Raw genomic sequence first — 21,587 nt, forward strand, 5'->3', positions numbered from 1 at the left:
GGAACTGAAACAGTATTTAATTTATAGTTCCTTTAAGGGTATTAAATGAGGAAAAAAAAATTATGTGATATGCCTCGTACAGTGAAGGTCATGGTAGATATTGGCATCACTTTCCTTCATTACCCCCCATCCAATCCTTTTCAGTTATTAAATTTTGAAACACTGTAACTTTATCTAGATATTGATTAGATATCTAATTTTCCAGTAATATATGAAAAATTCTTAATATTCCTCATAGACACTTTTTGCAAGTTAGAGGAAGATTTTAGTGCCCTTCTTCTATCTTCCTTGATCTAATTATGATTCAAAAGAAAAATATGGCTAAGAAATAGGAGAAATGAGTAGTTCATTTAGGCATGAAGAATCTTGGGGCACTTGGGTGGCTCAGTCAGTTAAGCGTCTGACTTCAGCTCAGGTCATGATCTTGCGGTTTCTGGGTTCGAAACCGCATCGGGCTCTGTGCTGGCATGTCAGAGCCTGGAGCTTGTTTCAGATTCTGTGTCTCCCTCTCACTCTGCCCCTCCCCTGCTCATGTTCTGTCTCTGTCTCAAAAATAAATAAACTATAAAAATTTTTAAAAAGAAAAAAAAAGAATCATGAAGGAGGAAAACAAGGCCACCAGACATTTGACCTAATTTTTAAGGAGAAGGATTAAAAAAAAAATCAGAAAGATGATAGGTGAGATCTCATGGTCAGATTTGCTAAAGAACATGGCTCAAAAGGAAAAGAGTCTAAAAGTGATATAACCAACTAAATGAGCAATCAGATTATGTGATTAGGAATAATTTTAATGGGTAAGGGAAGTGAAAAGCATTTAAAATACTTATCTGACCAGAGGGACCTTGATAATGAGCTGAGACATTAGGGATGAGTTTAATTTTATTTTATATATTTTTCTATTTTCTCAACATTTCTATGATCACCATGGCTTTTATAAAATAAAGTTTCCTCCCCCACACACCCCCCCCCCAGGAATTGTATAATAGAGAAAAAAGATGGGAAGTAATCAAGAAGAATGTTTAGAAGCTAGGAGAGTTCTTTTAAAAGTAGCATCCCTTGAGCTAAGTATCACTTGGATATGAGACGTGCAGGAAAAAACGCTAAAGATAACAAAAAAGTTATTTTGATTACGGTTCAGTGCAAAACATGAACAAGAAGAGGGATTCACAATGGTAATGGATTATGCAAAAGAATTAGAACCTCTGCACTTGTATTTTGCTTGAGTCTAGAAAATGCAGTTCAATCAATAAAAAGTAAAGCATGCCTCATTAAGAAGTGATTGAAACAGATGAGAAGTTATTAAGAGAGTCCATGGAGTTTTCTAGATGAATTTAAAGAACTTTACAGACATGATGGTCTTTAGGTTCTCAGAGTTAGTAACCTAAATCATAAAATATGGAGGAGGATGGATTCAGAAAACTCCATATGAGGTTGATTCTTGGCAAAGTCTTAAATATGGAAGATTTGTTAGCAACTAGAAAAGAAAGCCCCAATCACTTGAAACTGGCATGAATTTATTAAATCAAGTTATATCAAATTACCCCAATTTGGAAGATGTGTAGGAGGATTCTAGAGTTAGTAAATTTGGAAGTGTCTCAAATTAATAGAAGTAATGTGTTTTATTTTAGCAAGTGGTTCATAAAATTTTTTATAGAACATTTTAAACAAAACCAAAAAGAATAATATACCTCTATATATCCATTACCCATCTTCAATAGCTCTCAGTATTCTGAGATTTTTGTTTTCCCTGTTACTCTCCCCTCCACCAGGTCTTTTTATTGTTGGTATTGGAATACTTTATTTTTTTTTAATTTTTTTTAATGTTTTTTATTTATTTCTAGGAGAGAGAGAGAGAGAGACAGCGTGAGCAGGGGAGAGTCAGAGAGAGAGGGAGTCACAGATTGAAACAGGCTCCAGGCTCTGAGCTGGCAGTCAGCACAGAGCCCGATGCGGGGCTCGAACCCACGAACCGCGAGATCATGACCTAAGCGAAAGTCGGATGCTTAACCGACTAAGCCACCCAGGCGCCCCTTGTATTGGAATACTTTAAAGTAAATCCCAAGTATTATATCATTTTACTTGTAAGTACTTCAGTATGAGAAAAATGTATAATATACAACAGTATGAGAAAGACGTATAACAAAGTCTTTCAAGATATGCTTAAAAGATGAGTTGGAGAAACATGGATTGGATAAGAATGAACTCAGAGGATTGGTATTAGTGTGAATCATGGCTAAATCATGTTGAGAAATGGTTTGAAATCCACCTTGAGGAAAGGTTATAGGGGAACATACCACAAGGTTCTGTCCTTGTCCCAGTATTATTTGGCACATTTTATCAATGATTTGGATGAAATCATAGGAAGCACGTTTAGTAAATTTGCCAATAATACACAGGTTTTAGTGAGAGTGCAATATATTACATTAAAGAATTAACTATCATTAAACCAGAAAGATGGGCTGGAGCCAAAAGCTGACATTTAAATGACATACACACCCCAAGAGAGAATCCTGACTTGAAGATAGTTTGTGTGAAAAAGATCTGTAGGTTTTACTGGACCACAGTTTTCAATATGAGTATCTAAAACAACTAGTCATATTAGGTGGCAGCAATTAAAGTTAAGTTTCCAAATCAAGGATGTAATAACTTCACTCTCTCTGCAGTATTATCCTCAGTTCAGAACAGTGTTTTGCCTTAATTTTTTAAATGTTTATTTATTTTTGAGGGAGGAAGAGGGCGAGAGAGAGCGAGAGAGAGCGAGAGAGAGAGCATACGAGTTGGGGAGGGGCAGAGAGAAAGGGAGACACAGAATCCAAAGCAGGCTCCAGGCTCTGAGCTGTCAGCACAGAGCCCAATGTGGGGCACGAATCCATGAACCATGAGATCATGATCTGGGCCAAAGTCAGACACTTAACCACCTGAGCCACCCAGGTGCCCCCAGAGCACTGTGTTTTGAGAGAGACATTAACAAACTGGAGGGCATCTAGTGGTGGGTAATTAGGGTGACATGAGATCTGGCAGTCATGATATGTAAAGGGTGGTTAATGGAACTGGGACTATTTGTCCTCAAGAATGGGAAACTGGCTACCTTTGAGGATTAAAAGTTGTTAGTAGAAGAAGTAAACATACTGCATTGTGTCATAGCTTAAAGCTGAAATCAGTGGGTGGGAGTTAGAACGAAACAAAACTTGCATCCGAGATGAGAGCTTCCTAGCGGATTACCCATGTCTGCCAAAGGCATGGACATATACTTGTGTCAGTGGAGAAAGATAATGCAGAGGTTAAATATCCAGCTTTCAAGAATTCCATAGAAGTAGATTTGCTGCTTAGAAGAAGTTTAAAACCTTGGCTGCACATTAGAATCACCTGAGGGGTTTTAAAAATGACCAGTGCCTGAGTCCTAATCCCAGAGATTCTGATGCAGTTTCTCTGGATGGGACTGGAAGAAATTCCAGGAGATTTTCCTGTGCACTGGGGCTGAGAACCTTGGAGTGCGTGAATCCCAAGGATTCTTTCCACGTTGAGATTTTTTTGATCTGAAAAATATGTACCACATTCATGGAGTATTAAAAAGTCAAAATGGTGGAAAGTCTAAAGATGACAGTGAAGTCAGACGCAAAACTGAGCTCAGGGAAGGAAAGAGAATTGTTTAAGTGAGACTGAAAGTGCCAGAGGTTACCAGGAGAGAGTGCATCTTAGAAGAGGTGGTGCCTCTGTCTTTGGTAAGAAGGTAGGAATGAGGCTGAGTGGGAATGGTAGAGGGGAAGAGAGCATGACTAAAGAACGTGGGGGTCTGAAGAAGAAGCGGAATCCATGACAGTCCCAGGAAAACTGGGATGGTTGATCATCCTAAAATTGCCCCACTGTCCTCTAAATGAGGAAAGCACAAGAGACCTTTTGTTATCCTAGCCCTTCCCCTACAGAGTGAAGCTCTGTTGTGTATACATCTGAGTGGGTCATATTGGCCTAGTGAGCATTAGCAAAGGTTACAATTCATGCTCCCCCTAGCTGCTGGTTCCCGTCACAGGGTCTTGCTTGCTTGCCGGGCATCTTGCCAGGGTGCTGGTGTTGGGCTCATTTCCTTTTGGCTGCCTGCCTTACCTTACCCTACCTCTCTCCCAACCCCCTGCTGAAACCTCTTAAGAGTGATTTTGAACCTTATTTCTTTGCAAAGCTTCTCAGTAGTTCCCTCTGTTATATCAGTCCCCTCCCACTCTAGAAGGTGACTTCCCAAATCTGGCTGGCTTCAGGGATGGTGAATAAGGGCTGCCTTTAAAAAGTAGGCTAGAGGTGGCTGAGGGATTCCCTATTAGGAATGGACTAGAGACACGCCACTTTCACATCTCCTTCTCATCAAAAGAGAAATATGGGTGGGATACGTTGAGTCATTTACAAAAACAGCACAGAGGAAATACCTCTGAAATCAGAGGAGAAATGCCCAGGGTCATGCTTTAAATATAAAGAATAAATTGGATGGTCTTCACTGACTGCACCCCTAGAAGGCCTCACAACTGCTCTGCTCTTTTTTTTTTTTTTTAATTTTAATATCTACCATGAACTAGGTAGGGGATAGAGTGCATTATGAATTAAAGCAGTAGTTATCGAGTATGGTTCCTGGACTAGCCACAGAAGCGTTACCTGGCAACTTACTAGAAATGCAAATTCTCTGGCTTCACCCCAGACATAGTAAATCAGAAACTCTGAGCACAGAGTCCAGCGGTTTTGTTTTAACAAGACACCTAGGTGATTCTGAGTGGGTTTATGTTTGAAACTCGGATTACAGAAACTGTGTCTTTAGAATGTTCTCTAAAGGACTTGCCCAGTGCCTGCCCTTCGACATAGGCAAACTGCAAGCCAAAGGAACTTCAGTTCTAACCACTGAGCTAGGGTGAGGAGTGGGGTTGGTATTTGCTTAGTAACATAGATCATGTGACAGGAGAGAAAAACTACTAACAGGGAAGAGTAAAATAGAATCAGAGTGATAAAGCAGTGGACAATCCAATTAATTCATGTCATTACAAAATTAGAAAGTCATTATTCAAATGACTATAATTACTAATACATACCTACAGAAAAAGGAATTGTATGATACGAATTGGATTTTTAAATATGCTGTATTTTGGGGCGCCTGGGTGGCTTAGTCGGTTAAGCGTCCGACTTTCGCTTAGGTCATGATCTCGCAGTTCGTGGGTTCGAGCCCCGCGTCGGGCTCTGTGCTGACTGCCAGCTCAGAGCCTGGAGCCTGTTTCAGTCTGTGACTCCCTCTTTCTCTGACCCTCCCCTGCTCACGCTGTCTCTCTCTCTCTCTCCTAGAAATAAATAAAACATTAAAAAAAAATTAAATATGCTGTATTTTGTTTCACCGTGGAGATGTGATTTATGGTGAGAACACTATGTCTAGTAGGTTCTGGTCAGTCCTTAACTGAAGGTCTTTGTTGACAGGAAAATAGAAATATGCTGAATTTTAAGCAGACAATTTAGCTGCTACAGTTTTATTTTCTTGGAGTTATGTGGTAAAGAATCACAGATACCAAAAATGTGAAAAAGTTATGATCTTAATCATAACCATATCAGCCACAACAACAATCATAATTACCATTACCATTTATGGAGTGCCTACTGTGTGCACACACTGCTGTGCACTTGGCACTAGGGATGAAGTTGTGGATAAGGAGACATGGTCTTTGCTCTTTGAACCAGTGGTTCCCAACCTTGGCTACATGTTAGATGTACCAGGGAGCCATTAAAAGATTGCAGTGTCTAGGCCCCACCTGCAGTAATTCTGATTTAATTAGTCCGGGGTGGAATGCAGGAGTTGATATTTTCTCCAGTGAATTTAATATGCAGCCAGAACTGAGGCCCATGTGGTGGAAGACGTAAGTATGTAGATAATTAATTATGATAGCTTTAAGTGATAAAAAAAAAAAGTTGAGAGTGTCGTGCAGAGTGCCAGGTAGTGTGGAATTCATAAAAGGTTCTCTGAGGCATCCTTAAAGGAATAACTTTCATTTGGGATCTGAAGGCTGAGTAGAAAATATCTAAACAAAGGGGGTGGGAGGAGAATGTTCCAGGCAGGGTAAAAAAAATTGTGCCAGGACCCTGTAGCAGGGAGACAGTGGTGAAGTGAGGCCAAAGGGAAGCAGAGTGAGGGGAGGGTGGTGATAAGAGAGGCTGGGAACCTGGGAAGGGCAGAGCACGCAGGACCTATGGCTTACATGAAGGTTTCTGGGTTTTATTATAAAGTAATAGGAAGCCCTGAAGTGTTTTAAGTAACTAGTGGGTGATGTGATCATATAGGCAATTTGAAAAGATCACTCTGGCTTCAGTATAGAAAGTAACTTGTTGAGAGGCAAGAGTGGATGCAGGGAGACTAGTTAGGAGCCTGCTGTGGGAGGTGGTCATGGCTGGACCAGGGAGGTGGCAGTGTCATGGAGGGGGATGGGTAGGCATCAGAATCTTTGGGAGGCAGGACCCAGGACTAGACACAAGGTCTCAGAAACATTTCCTGAATGAGTGAGTTGTTTGGGTGTGAAGGGTGAGGGTGAAGAAGAAATGGAGGATGATCCTGTTCTTGGTATCACAACTGGATGAGTAGTAGAGATGTTCACTGAGCTACAGATGTTGAACTATGAGAAGCTGGAGGAGGAACAGGTTTGGGGGGAAGGGGAGAAACATGTGTTCTGTTTGAGTAGAATAGGTTTGAGGTGCCTGTGAGTCATCCAAGCTGAAAGGGCAAAGAGGCAGCTGAAAAGTCAAGTATACATATATCTGGACTAAACATAAGTTAAACTATTTCCCACACATGGACAGTAGTAACTGAGGCCATGGGGTCGGTGGGATCACTGTAATCACTCTTTTCATACAGAGCTCACTACATCTTCACATCAACTTCCCAAAGTAAGTGGTGGATGTAAAAAAATTTTAGTTTGGAAAATGAAGATTTAGAAAGTTAAGTAACTTGCCCAAGGCACACAGCTAGTAAGAGACAGAGTTGAGAGTTTATCCTATGAGATTGTTACATAGTCATAAAGAAGGAGATGCATTACTACTTAATCATACTATCTCTCTTTAGTCAGAATGACTCATTGCCAGAGACAATGTAGAGTTAACTGTGCTTGCTAACAAAGAACCAGCTAAATGTGAAGTTCCTTCTATTATAAATCTATGATTTGGGGCTATTATTTTTTGTCATTCAGTGAGAAAATATTCCATGGAGTTTATGACTAAGCCCTGGGATCCAGACTTGGGATTTACTACCTGAACATTTGTCTTCTTGCTTCCTACAGTACATGCAGACTGAAGTTGAGGTTTCCTGGCAGCTCACTAAAAATAGAACCATGGAGTTGAGAAGTAAAAACATATTTGAAATATTCGAATCCCCCACCCCTTTTCTTGATGGAAAATATTGTATACTAAAAATTCAAATCAATATTATCCATTCATTTATTCAACTGAACTGATATATGGAGTACTGACATAAGCCACACCCTTTGCTGGTTCCTGAAGATCTAAAAGATATTCTGTGTTCTCACAGCGCTTATTCTCATAGAGGAGACTGACACAAGTGAAAGGCTATTGTAGCATTGTGCGCGGGTGCCATGAGACAGATGCAGAGGAAGGACAAGAGGCTCTCAGGAAGACTTTTTGGAAGCAGTGACATATAAACTTCTTATTCTCAGCCTCAATTTCCTTAGAATATAGAGCGAGATAAAGAAATGAGGAAAGAAGAGTATTTTAGGCCAAGGAAAGAAGCAGAAATATTGTGTAAGGCATGAAAATATGAAAAAGAAGGGCCAATGTAGAAACTAATACCTTGAAGTATACCTGAGGACATGACCTCAAAGTTGTTGTTAAAGAGTTTTACTTTTATTTTGAGACATACTGCTCAGAGAACCAGAAGTTTACACTGGTGGGGTTGTAGAATCAGGTTTGCATTTTTAGGATGATCATGCTAGCTCTAAAGTAGAGGACGGACTGGAGGGGAAGAGCCTGGATGTGGGAGGGCCTGTATAGAAGCTGTTGTAGGAGTCCAGGCAAGAAGAAACAAATGAAAGGATTTGAGAGATATTTATTGGGTAGACTCAATAAAACCTGGAGCTTGACTGGAGGGAGGAGGAGGAGTTTAGGGAGACTGGTGGTATGGTGGTGACCTTCACTGAACAGATTATGCAGAAAAATTAAAGTGAGAAGGACAGTTAAGTTTTAAACATGGTGATTTTGGCTGTAGAACATCAAAGCAAATATGTCCAGTAGGTTACAGAATTATAGATCTGGAGCTCAAGAGCAAGTTCTGGAATAGATGAGGGAGTCATCACTATAGAGATTAGGGAGTCATCACCTTCAGTTGAGTGTATGTATATAAAATGAGATGAATCAGGGTTCCCAGTTGGAGCACTATGGAACATCCCTACTCAAAAGGTATGGTGAGAAAGAAGAGCCAGTAAATCAGGGGTCAGAGAAATAGGACTATTACAAGAGAACCTGGTGTCATGGAAGCCAAGAAAGGAGAGACTTTATGTAGTAAGAATTAACAGTGTCAAATTCTACAGGAAATGTGAGCACTGAAAAGCATCCATTGGATGTTTTCTGTGAGTGGCTTTAGTGGGATGGTGAGACAGAAGCCATGTGTGGTGGATCAAGGAGGGAGTAGGTTTTAAGGAGGTGGAATTTAGAAATGCACAGAGTCTAAAGAGAAAAAAAAAACAAGTTAGAGGAAGTCAAATCTTTTAAAAAAATTTTTTTTCTTTCATAGTTTATTGTCAAGTTGGTTTCCATATAACACCCCAACAAGTGCCCTTCTCCATGCCCATCATCCCCTTTCCCCTCTCTCCCACCTCCATCAGCCCTGTTTTTCTCAGTATTCAAGAGTCTCTCATGGTTTGCTTCCCTCCTTCTCCCCAACTATTCTTCCCCTTCTCCTCCCCCATGGTCCTCTGTTAAGTTCCTCCTAATCCACCTATACGTGCAAACATATGGTATCTCTCCTTCTCTGCCTTATTTTGCTCAGCATAATACCCTCAGCTTCCATCCTTGTTGCTACAAATGGCCAGATTTCATTCTTTCTCATTACCATGTAGTATTCCATCATATAGATAAACCACATCTTGATCCATTCATCAGTTGATGAACATTTAGGCTCTTTCCATGATTTGGCTATGAACATTGGGGTACATGTGCCCCTATGCATCAGCACTCTGGTATCTCTTGGGTAAATTCCTAGCAGTGCTATTGCTGGGTCATAGGGGAGTTATATTGTTAATTTTTTGAGGAACCTCCACATGTTTTCCAGAGGGGCTGCACCAGTTTACATTCCCACCAACAGTGTAGGAGGGTGCCCGTTTCTCCACGTCCTCACCAGCATCTATAGTCTCCTGATTTGTTCGTTTTAGCCACTCTGACTGGCGTGAGGTAGTATCTCAGTGTGGTTTTGATCTGCATTTCCCTGATCATGAGGGACGCTGAGCATCCTTTCATGTGTCTGTTGGCCATCTGGTTGTCCTCTTTGGAGAAGTGTCTGTTCATGTCTTCTGCCCATTTCTTCACTGGATTATTTGTTTTTCGGGTGTGGAGTTTGGTGAGTTCCTTATAGATTTTGGATACTAGCCCTTTATCTGATATGTCATTTGTAACGATCTTTTCCCATTCCGTTGGTTGCCTATTAGTTTTATGGATTGTTTCCTTTGTCATGCAGAAGCTTTTAATCTTGATGAGGTCCCAATAGTTCATTTTTGCCCTTGATTCCCTTGCCTTTGGGGATGTGTCAAGTAAGAAATTGTTGCGGTTAAGGTCAAGGAGGTTGTTTCCTGCTTTCTTAGAGAAAGTCAAATCTTAAGAACTGCTGTGGCATGATGGGTCAGGTCACTGGAGATGCTGGAGGGAGAGAGCTGGAGGCAAGAGAAGTGGAATGAACATACCAATACCATAAAAGGCTCTATGAAGAGAGGAAGTGGCCTTTCCCCACCCAGTCCTGAGAGAATAGGTGGAGGGTGAGCCCAATAGTGTCTTTGTTATCTAACTTAACTATCCCATCCCTAAAGATGAGTCTATCAATGTGTCATTCCCAGAGGTCAGTTCTAGGCAACAAGGACTTTCCCAAAAGGTGGGGTAAAGTTTTCCTCTTCAACTCATGTGTTCCCCAGAGTCCTTGGGTTTGCAGGAATTTATATAAAGAATTTGAACAATTTTAGCCATCATTACCAAGGACCATAATGTATGCTTCCTTTTGTGTGGTATTCTGAGCTTTTGCTGAGGTGGAGACAATTTCCCTTCCATTCAGAACAATAGAGAAGAGAAAGCATATGGAATCATTCTTGTCTGCTTTGGCTTCCCAAGTCTGTTTCCTTGTCTGGCTGTACTCCTCCTACCTCTGTGAGTCTGAGCAAGTAAGATAGCAGACTGGGTATGAGCAAGAAGTCCATGGAATGTGCCGTACATAAGGCTTTGGTGGTCTCTGCATTGCATCCATATTCTATAGACAGTCTGTATCTTAAAGGGAAAGATAATATTTCACTTTATAGAATAAAAAAAATGAGAATCCCATGAAGCCCAAGATGCAAATGATGAATGTATAAGGCATAAGACTCACTTATTGTTTAACAATGATCAGCTCATTTTTTACCCTGTTAGAAAAATTGTGGCAACAAAAACAGACAGATAGATCAATGGAATAGAATTGAGAACTCAGAGCTAGACCCAAAGGTATACAGCCAACTAATCTTTGACAAAGCAGGAAAGAGTATCCAATGGAAAAAAGACAGCCTCTTTAACAGATAGTGTTGGGAGAACTGGACAACAACATGCAGAAGAATGAAACTAGACCATTTTCTTACACCATACACAAAAATAAACTCAAAATGGATAAAGGACCTGAACGTGAGACAGGAAACCATCAAAACCCTAGAGGAGAAAGCAGGAAACAACCTCCTTGACCTAAACCACAACAATTTCTTACTTGACACATCCACAAAGGCAAGGGAATCAAGAGCAAAAATAAACTATTGGGACCTCATCAAGATTAAAAGCTTCTGCACGACAAAGGAAACAATCCATAAAACTAATAGGCAACCAACGGAATGGGAAAAGATCGTTACAAATGACATATCAGATAAAGGGCTAGTATCCAAAATCTATAAGGAACTCACCAAACTCCACACCCGAAAAACAAATAATCCAGTGAAGAAATGGGCAGAAGACATGAACAGACACTTTTCCAAAGAGGACAACCAGATGGCCAACAGACACATGAAAGGATGCTCAGCGTCCCTCATGGTCAGGGAAATGCAGATCAAAACCACACTGAGATACTACCTCACGCCAGTCAGAGTGGCTAAAACGAACAAATCAGGAGACTATAGATGCTGGTGAGGACGTGGAGAAACGGGCACCCTCCTACACTGTTGGTGGGAATGTAAACTGGTGCAGCCCCTCCGGAAAACATGTGGAGGTTCCTCAAAAAATTAACAATATAACTCCCCTATGACCCAGCAATAGCACTGCTAGGAATTTACCCAAGGGATACCAGAGTGCTGATGCATAGGAGCACATGGACCCCAATGTTCATAGCAGCACTCTCCACAATAGCCAAAACATGGAAAGAGCCTAAGTGTCCATCAACGGACGAATGGATCAAGAAGATGTGGTTTATCTATATGATGGAATACTACATGGCAATGAGAAAGAATGAAATCTGGCCATTTGTAGCAACATGGATGGACCTCGAGGGTGTTATGCTGAGTGAAATAAGTCAGGCAGAGAGGGACAAATACGATATGTTTGCATGTATTGGAGGATTAGGAGGAACTTACCAGAGGACCGTGAGGGAGAAGAAGGAGGGAAATAGTGGTGGAGGGGGAGAGAGGCAAACCATGAAAGACTCTTGAATGCTGAGAACAAACTGAGGACTGATGGGTGTGTGGGGGCAGGGGGGAGATGGGCATGGAGGGGGGCACTTGTGGGGATGAGCACTGTGTGTTATATGGAAACCAACTTGACAATAAACTATTTGTAAAAAAAAAGAAAAGAAAAGAAAAGAAAAGAAAAATTGTGGCAAGACAGGGTGGTGGACATGAAATCATAGTTGGGGAAGTTAGTATCATTATCTTAGAGGGGTCATCCTTCATCACTATGGAGAAAGAACTTTCAGGGAAGTGGCATACTTAATTCCATGGCCAAGGCACCTTTCCCCCAGACCATGCTAGAAATATACCACACTGTCTAATTCTTTCAGTTGCCACTTCACTCCGTGTAGATGACCCCACCTCACCATATTCTCACATTCTTCATTCAGGGTACAAAATTGAGTAGGACACCGCTTTCTTAGTTGCATTCTGGATTTGAGGAAATACTCAAGTCACAGGACTGAACATACATTTAAAATTTAAAAAGAAGTGTGGGCACTTTTGGTAGGATCTGCTGTCATCTGTTATGTGTTGGTCTTACTAGTTTTATTCCAGGAGGATACCCATTTCTCCAAGATCCAGAGACCTTTCTTTAATGCCTCCTGCCTTCCACCCCACCAAGTGAATACAGAAAATAAGCTAAAAAAAATATGGGGGACTCTTAGATTGTCCTTCCCAAATACCAGTTGTATCTGTTACACCCTTGACAGAAACTAGATACTTATCAACCTAAGACTGAGTTCTCATATAAGTATCTAAAGTGCAGATATTCTGTGTTGCTGGTTAAAGAAAGAGCCAGCTGCTTAGATACTGATGATCCATGACAGAGTTATCATGGGTATTTAGAAACTTGACTATATCTTATTCCAAGAGGTGTTCCCTCTTGTATTTATATAACAGCAGAGGAGCCTAAGAGGGGATGCCAAGTTCCTCTCAAAATAAAGCTCTGAATCCACCCAACGTCTGGCCAAGTGAAACCTGACGATTCTGTCCCAAAGAATACAAAAGAGATTAAGTGACCTGAGAAGAATGAATGAGTGGGGATCCAGAGATGGCTACTTGGCCTCATCAAGGTTGGTCAGTGGGTAGCAGGGTGGCAGTGCACAGGATATCAGCAAAGTCAGCATCAAACTACCAGTGCACCACTTCCTATGTACTCTTTCCTTCCCTTCTGGGTTCCTAGCATCTTTGCCATTTTTCTCCAATCTGGAAACCTCTGTAAATATTTCTTCTCCAACTCAAAGCCTCTGGGTTTTTAGGAATTTCTATTAAGAATTTTAAATTACTCAGGGAATCAAGGAAGGAAGGAAGGAAGGAGGGAGGGGAGGGTGAGAGGAAGGAGGAGAGGTAAGGGAGGAAAAGGAGGGAGGGAGTGAGTAAGGAATATCACATGGTAAAACATTTTAAGAATTGCTCAGTGCAGAAGAGAATCAACATGCAGACCTGGGACTGCTATCCTTGGTGTCTGGCGACTTGGGTTTCAGAAGAGTTCTCACCATTCTGAGAACTGGTGGGGATGGCTCGCTGTGCTTGGACTGCACAGGTAGCATAGTTTGTGCTGAGCACCTGCTTTCCTTCTGGGAGTCTGGAATACTGGTGTGTGCTGAATGGAAGGTGCTTATGTGTCAGCTCCCAGTGAAAGCTCTGGGCACTGAGTCTCTGGTGAGCTTCCCTGGTAGGCAATATTTCACATATATTGTTCTAACTCAATGCTGGGGGAATTAAGTATGTCCTGTGGTCTCCACTGGGAGGAGACTCTTGAAAGCTTGTACCTGTTTTCCCCAGATGTAGTCCCATGCTTTTTTTTTTCTCTTTGCTTATCTTTTCACTGTAAGTCTTAGCCTGTAAATCTTAGCCATGAGTATGACTATATGCTGAATCCTGAGTCCTAGCAAATCCATATTCTTCTAGAGATGTCTATGCCTTTATCCAATGGGAACATAGTGTACATATTGTTCCACATTTTGCTTTGCATATAAAAAATATTTTGAAGATAGTTTGTGTCAACATTCATATATCAAAATCTTTTTTTTCATGCCTGCATAATATTATCTGCAGTGTTTTAGAATTTTAATATCCAGACCCCAATTAATGGACCTTTAGTCATTTTTAGTCTTGCTATTACAAATGATGCTGCACCAAACATCCTTACACAGTCATTTTTTCATATATTCATAAGTATTATCATCAGGTTAAAGTTTTAAAAGTAGAATTCTGAGGTTGAAGGATATACACACTTTACTCTTTCATACGTATTACAAAACTGTCACCCATCAAAGATGTTGTATGAATTTTTACTCTCACCAACATGTAAGAAATGTGTTTCCCTACTTCCTTGTTGATAAATAGAATTTCTTTATTGAATTTCCTTACTTAAAATTCACCCTTGTTAGGCATACAGTTCTATGAATTTTAAACAAATGTATATAGTCATCTAATACCATCACAATCAAGATATGGAGTATTTCTGTCATCAGCAAGTTTCCTCATGACTTTTTGCATTTCGTAGTCAGTCCTCTGTCCCTGAAACTCTAACCACTGATCTGATTTCTGTCCTTAAGAGTTGCTTTTCCAGAATATTGAATAAATTAAATCATACAGTATATGGCCTTTTTGAATCTGTCTTCTTTCACCTAGCATAATGCTTTGAGATTCATTCATGTTGTTGCATTCATAAGCAGTTTATTCCTTTTTTGTTGCTGAGTAGAATTAAGCTGTATGATTTTGTCATAATTTGGGTACATTCACTAGTTGATGGGCATTTGGGTTATTTTGAGTTTTGAAAGATGTTACAAATACCTAGGTACAGGTTTTTGTGTAGACCTATGTCTTAACTCTCCTTGGATAAATACCTAAGAGTGGGATTGCCTGGTCATGCTGTTATATGTTTAACCTCATAAAGGACTGCCAAACTCTTTCCAAAGTGGCTGTGCCATTTTGCATCCCCAGCAGCAAAATATGAGAGTTCTAGTTGTTCCACATCCTTTGCCAACATTTGGTATTGTCAGTATTTTTTTTTTTTTTGGCCATTCTAATAAGTATGTAGTAATGTTATCAAATAAAAAAAACCCTTTTCTATTCTGATAAGTGATAAAAGCTATTTCATTTTTTCATTTACATTTCTTTAATTAAGGACACTTAGAATACATTTAATATGTTAAGAATATATTTCTTTTAAGTGCCGATTCATGTTTCTTGCTTGTTTTTCTGTTAGATAGGTTGATCATATTCTTAATGATTTTTAATGACTCTCTATATTAAGGAAACTGGTTCATAGCTGTTGCAAACCTTTTTCTTAGTTTGTAATTTTTTATTTTGTGTATGGCATATTTTGCTGCAGAAATATTTTTATGTTGCTTCTGACTTTTCTATCTCATGGGTGCAAAGAGGTGGAGATAGAAATGAGAGAATTTATGACTGTAAGGTATAGAACACAGAGGACTATCTAGGTAGCCTGAGTTTACTCCACCTTGGCTCTGACCCCCACTCTCGTGATATATGGCCAGGACAGATCTTAATAGTCTTTCTCACTGGCTGCAACTAACCAAACCTTGTAGACAAATGCAGATGCTTTGAGAAAGGGTAGAGTCCCCAGGGTGCAATTCTTCCATTCAGATATGGAGAGGATTCATTTAGTGAAAGCAATGTGCTTAATGCAGAGACCATCAATACACGAGATTGTTACACTTGTTGGCTGGGACACAGGGAATTCCTGTCTGCAGTCTCAGTGATGTCACTTTGCTGGAAACAACCCTCTTCCTTGCCAGCCCTATACTTGAATATGGGATTCCATGATGACCACAAAGACTTATTGTGCTCCATGCAGTCTATGGGCAAAATAATTCAGGAGAGGCCAGAAGGGGTGTGGGTAAGGAGGTAGATGGTATGGTGGGAGGAAGTAGGAGGAGAGAGGAAGGAGACTCCTTTGCTTCCTTATTTTTCACATAGAGCCCCTGTTGGCATTTGATTTTTGCAGTCATTAACATTTTTCGAGTCAGGCACACCAAATGCAAAGTCAGTTACTCACTGCTAATCTGAAGAGAGCACAGTTTACAGCAAGAGCTATGGGGAGGGGAACATGGCGGTGGCAGAATCTGATTTGCAGGAAGAGCTTATTCTGCACCTCTACTCACATTTACACTGCCTGAGTGTCCCTAGCTGGGTTTCTTCTGCCCAAAGCTGAGCCTCAGATGGGGCTCACTAAGGACAAGCCGGGCAGCTTTGTTAAGATAAATGAGCTCCTTTTCTAAAGAGTTGTGGACTGAGATTAGTCAGCTAATTAACATTTCAAAGATTAGGAATAAATGATCATAAATAGAAGCAAATAACTTCCTCTGAAGTCTGTGGTTCAAGAGATCAGTAGGACAGGGCATGGGTAATTTACTCAATTAATCATCTCTCCCTCTCTTTCCATTGTCATCCCCACCTCTCCCTTCCCCTGTTATTCTCTGGCTCTGTCTTCTTGCCCATGTCTCCCAAGCCTGGGCCAATCATGTTTTCCTTCCTCTCCTTTGCCTTTTGCCCTTTAACTAACTAGTCATCATCAAGGCCTTTCAGTTTATTTTTAGCATTTGTGTATTTGTTGACATTGTACTAACTTCCTTGACTTAAAACACAGGAAAAAATAAACCCTACCAAATTAAACATCTTTGTCCTCAAATCTGACTCTGGATTTATGAATTGGGAAAATATGGGGGGTATGAGATGGAATAAGATCTTTCCATTTGAACAGAACTTAGGGTGAGTTCTTTTGCATTGAGTCAAGGAACAAAGCTGAGTAATTCATTTCTACGTGTCCCTAATACAGAGCAATGGCTGAGGCAGTGAGGTGGATGTCAGAGACTTGGATTGAAACCCTTTGTGTCATTTGCAAGATGTATGACTTTACGGAGCACCAGGGTGGCTCAGTTAGCTAAGCATCTGACTTCAGCTTTAGGTCATGATCTCACAGTTCGTGGGTTTGAACCACATTGGGCTCTCTGCATCTGGAGCCTGCTTCAGATTGTGTCTCCCTCTCTCTCTGCTCCTTCTTGCTCTCAAAAAACAAACCAGAAAAATGTATGACTTTGACCAAATCCCTTAACTTCTTGGGGAATTACAATTTCAGCCTCTCCTACTTAGCTCCAAGCTTCTGACTTCTAGGGACAAAAGACTCTATTTTAAAGGCACAACATTGTCTGCTGTGAACTGTGACAACAACCACTCTTATAGGCAAATCCTCAGTCAGTCACTTTTCACTTCTGAATGATGGGATTGGCTCCCACATACAGCACCAGGACTATGTGCCAGGCACTGTACTAAGCCTCAGTAATGTGGTATAGGGTAGGGCAGTGGTTAAAAGCCAGGCCTCTGGGTCCAGAATACCTGTGCTTACTTCCTGGTCCCAACATCTACATCAGTGTAACTTTGGACAGCTTACTTACCCTCTCTGTGACTCACTTTCTTCACTTGTAAAATGACAATGATGATGATAATAGTACCTACTTGTAAACTGTGAGCTTATTTAGAAAAAGGGTCTTTGCTAATGTAATTAAGGATCTTAAGATCATTCTGGATTTAGGGTGGGTCCTAAATCCAATGACTGGTGTCCTGATAAAAGAGAGGGAAATATAGCACATCTGCAGACAGTGATTAGAGAGATGCAGCCACAAGCCAAAGAATGCCAGGATCCACCAGAAGCTGGAATTCACAAGAAAGAAATCTCCTCCAGAGCTTTGGCCCTGTTGATACCTTGATTATGGACTTCAGCCTTCCAGAATTGTGTGAGAATAAATTTCTATTGCTTGACGTCACCAAGTTTGTGGTAGTTTGTTGTTGATAGCCCTAGGAAACTGATGTAGATGATAATAGTACATCTATCTCACAGGATTGTTGTGAGGGTTAAATGGGTGGCTATATTTAAAGTTCTAAGAGCAGAATCTGGAGTGCTGTGATGGCTCTTGAAGCATAGGCTGCTATGTATTGTTAGCTCATTGAATCTTACCTAGCAACCCTATGAAGTAAGTACTATTAAGACCTCATTTTGCACATGAGGAAATGGAGGCTTAGAGTGGCTGAGCAATGATGAGCTTGTCCGGCCTCTGCTGCAGCTTGAGCTACCCTTTAGAAGTCTGTGGAGTTTAGCATTGTGCTCATGGATGATGGTGACTATTGGCTCTGCGACCCTTCATGATGATGTTCTTTAAGCAAAGATTCTCTGTTCCTGATCCACCATGGCCGGAAGGTATAGAGAAGACCTCTGTTCCTGATCCATCATGGCCGGAAGGTATAGAGAAGGTATTTATTCCTCCTGGATCCATCTCACCTGGTCTTGGTACAGTCTCTGCTTCAACAGAGCCAGGCTCTGTCTCTACTTGTTGTGTGATTGTCTTATGACAATGGGGGTAGCCTCAGCACTTCACTATGAAAGTGGGGGTACCTCACGTGGGTAGCCTCAGCACTTCATCACAAGAGGCAGGTGTGGTACTTTAAAGGCCCTTGATGATTTCTTATTTACCCTTATGGTGTTGAGTATAGATAATACAAATGACGATAAGTGACTAATAAGTAGTTATTGAATGACTAAGTGAAAGAACAAATGAAGCATAGCCCCTCCCCCACAATACCAATAGACCTCCCAAACTGAAATGGGTCAATCCATTAAGTATCCAGAAGCAGCACATGAAGAGAGAACTACTGGAACAGTTGAGCTTTGAAGCATGTGGATGGGAACATAGCCTCCTATTGAGCTTGATTTTAAAAGAGATAAGGAAAAAGATGTGGAGAAAGAGGGGAATAGAATTCTAAATGATAGAAATTTCAGATTTCTCAGGAAAAACCAGAATCCAAGATTCATTTATTCATTCAGCTGGGAATATGGCAATGAACAAGCCAGAAGAAAAGTCCCTATACTCAAGGTACTTACATTCTAGTGATCATAATGTCAGGCAGTATAATCTTGGAGAAAAACATCCGCTTCTTGGATTGGTAGATAGAAAGGGCTTACAGGGGCACCTGGGTGGCTCAGTTGGTTAAGCATCCAACTTCAGTTCAGGTCATGATTTCATGGTTTGTGGATTCAAGCTCCACATAGGGCTCTGTGCTGACAGGTCAGAGCCTGGAGCCTGCTTCAGATTCTGTCTCCCTCTCTCTTTCTCTGCCTCTCTCTGCCCTTCCTCTGATCACACTGTCTCTCTCTGTCTCTCAAAAATAAATTAAAAAAAAATTTTTTTTAAGAAAGGGCTTACATTTCCAGAGGGTTGAGACATCAGGTAGATCAGAATGGCTTTCATCTGGCAGCCCACAGGAAGCTTCCTTAGACTCTTGATCAGGAAGAACCATGGGAATGTCAGTTATGGGAGATTTCTGCAGCCACACAATGGATGGATTCTGATAATGAAGGGCACTGGAAAGGGTGGGAGGTATGAGAAAGATCTGTTGTAGCAGAGGTGGAAGTGACTGGACCAGAGTGGATACTGCCACAGAAGAGGGTGGGTCTAAGGCACCTGGAATGAACTGAGAAATTGAGAAAGGATTTAAAACCCTGGAGTGTGAGAACAATCTAAATGTGTGTCACTAAGAACAACTACTTGATGGAAAGGAAAGAAGATAGGAGAAATGGTGCGGGGACTTTGACACTGGGATTTGGGGGAATGGTGGGGCCAGATTAGGATCAGTCCCTTGAACTTCAGTGACTGTCCTGTCACTGGGCTTTGTCAATACCCACATGAAGGACCACAGCACTCTACTGGTGTTTACTCACCAGCACTTGTCTGTGTTTGCTCTTCTCCATGTAATGTGCCAAGCTTAGTCTGGATGTGACCCATCAAATTGGAAACAGTCTGAATCTAATGAGTCACACAGGATCAGTAGAGTAAAACTTTAGTTGTTTTTGCCTAAACCCACCGCATCTGCCAACACTCCAAATCTTTTGCTCATGTAGTAAAATTTTAACATATTGCATCTTTGATATCATGAAGTAGAGATGCCAGGATTTCTCTGTTCAGCAGAATTTGTTCTAAGGAAAAAATTAAATACTATTGATCTTCACTTTAATAGGATTCTTACTATAGATGTCAGGATGGCTGCTGTATAAGAATCAAAAAATCATTTTTTGTTTTGTTGGGTTTTTTCTCTCCAGACATAGCTAATTGGATTGAAATCAATTGGTTTTCTCAAAGCTTGGGTTTCCATCAGTTTTGTGCCTCAAGTGAAGGCACAAAAGAATCACAAAAAGAAGACACAAGAGAATCTACCTGATTCTCTCATCTTAAATAGAAACATTTTCTTGCTCATCATATGAAAGGGAAAAAATGGGAAGGAAGTGGTAATCTTGAATTTTCCAGTATAGTGAGACAATTCAAAGGAAAACAAACAACACTTTGCCATTAGATATTTTGATTAAAAAATGCTTCTTGAAATTGTTTTTTGAAATGGCATTTCACATTGTGTGATAGAAACCAAATTTCTGTTATCCACAAGGCAAACAAAGGACTCTTTAAGGAGGCTGGGAGAGACAGTCACTGTGAATTTTTCATAACAGGATTTGACAATAGCAGTCATGACATCTTAAAGAGCTCTGGGGGCCAGAGAAGAGGTAACCTAAGTCATTCCCTTTTTATGTGCACATCACAGCTAAGTCCCACCTGGACCCCCGTGTTTAGTGGTACATTTGGACCACCTCCTAAGAAGAGTCTGGCTTCCTGCATGTGATCAGGGCTTTGGAAAACTGCCTGCCATAATCCATAGAAAACATGGTAGTATTTTAATTACTCCTCCCTGGTAATCTAGCCAGTTACATGAAAAACAAACTTAGCCATTATTTTTTGGTAATAAAGCTTCTAAAAATTGTGTATGAAAAATTCCTAGGCTTTATCTCTAAGTTTTTTCTTGTCATATCTTTAATAAGAATATGATGAAAGTCTTCAGTATATTCTAATAATATGAATGTCATTGAAAAGCTGGGCAAATGTGAGAAAGTACATTTCTCACTTTCAAGAATAATGATGTTAGTGAATAATCTCACTAGGAAATGGAAGAAACGGAGTCACATCAAGCTGTTTCTTACCTCAGGGCTTTTGCAGCTGCTGTTCCCTTTTTCTGGAATGTTGTTACTCCTTATAGCTGGTGTTTTCTCAACATCCAGGTCTCAGCTCAAATGTCACATTCTTGGAGAGGCTTTTCTGATTCCGTTTAATTCTTCCACTGCAACTTTGCTCCATATTCCATTACTCAATTTCCACTAAGCTGTAAATGTTCCTTAGTTTTAATTTCTTCTTAGCATGTATCATGACCTGAAGTATTTTATTTATGACTTCTGTTCTGGTTTATTTATCTCCGCAGCTAGATTGTGAATTCCAAAGAGTGGAGGCTTTGTTGGTCTTTTTCACTACTAAGATTAGTGCCCAATGGTTGTGGAAGAAAAGTGAGATAGCAAAATTGTCATATTTATGAGAACAAAATAACTTAATAGGTAGATTTTTTTTGGAACAGTTTGAGGGAGTAGAGCATTCAAAATGCAATTAAAGTAGAAACATTGCTGCAGTGTGCTACCCTTGGGCATTAGATTTGTAACTGTTCTTCCAAAGTGCTACTTGTTAGGAGTTGTAATTGTCGATATCATAACTTTGGGAACTGAGACAGGTGGTACCTATGGGGTGCTCTTTCCCAGATTCCAGAGCCCTGGCATCAAACAGGAGACTTCTGCCACAC

At 40.6% G+C, this 21,587-nt stretch overlaps 1 protein-coding gene across 6 annotated transcripts in view; it reads left to right on the top strand.

Moving 5' to 3' along the window:
- The window catches only part of ENTPD1 (ectonucleoside triphosphate diphosphohydrolase 1), a 94,061-nt gene that overhangs the window by 22,215 nt on the left and 50,259 nt on the right, over positions 1-21,587 (top strand). For 3 of the 6 annotated variants that reach the window (XR_005528084.1, XR_005528083.1, XM_039230208.1), the window contains exon 1: positions 17,937-18,162. The exons of 2 other annotated variants lie outside the window; for them this stretch is intronic. Coding sequence is in view for 2 of the 4 variants with exons in the window: in XM_039230208.1 (XP_039086139.1) it covers positions 18,066-18,162 (97 nt within the window). In the remaining 2 variants the exon portion in view is untranslated. Of the gene's footprint in view, positions 1-17,936; positions 18,174-21,587 lie in introns of those variants that run through there. One more of the 6 variants, XM_039230209.1, reaches the window with a different exon arrangement.

Source organism: Hyaena hyaena, unplaced genomic scaffold (assembly GCF_003009895.1).
Source record: "Hyaena hyaena isolate Hyena2069 unplaced genomic scaffold, ASM300989v1 scaffold_44, whole genome shotgun sequence".
Taxonomy (NCBI): domain Eukaryota; kingdom Metazoa; phylum Chordata; class Mammalia; order Carnivora; family Hyaenidae; genus Hyaena; species Hyaena hyaena.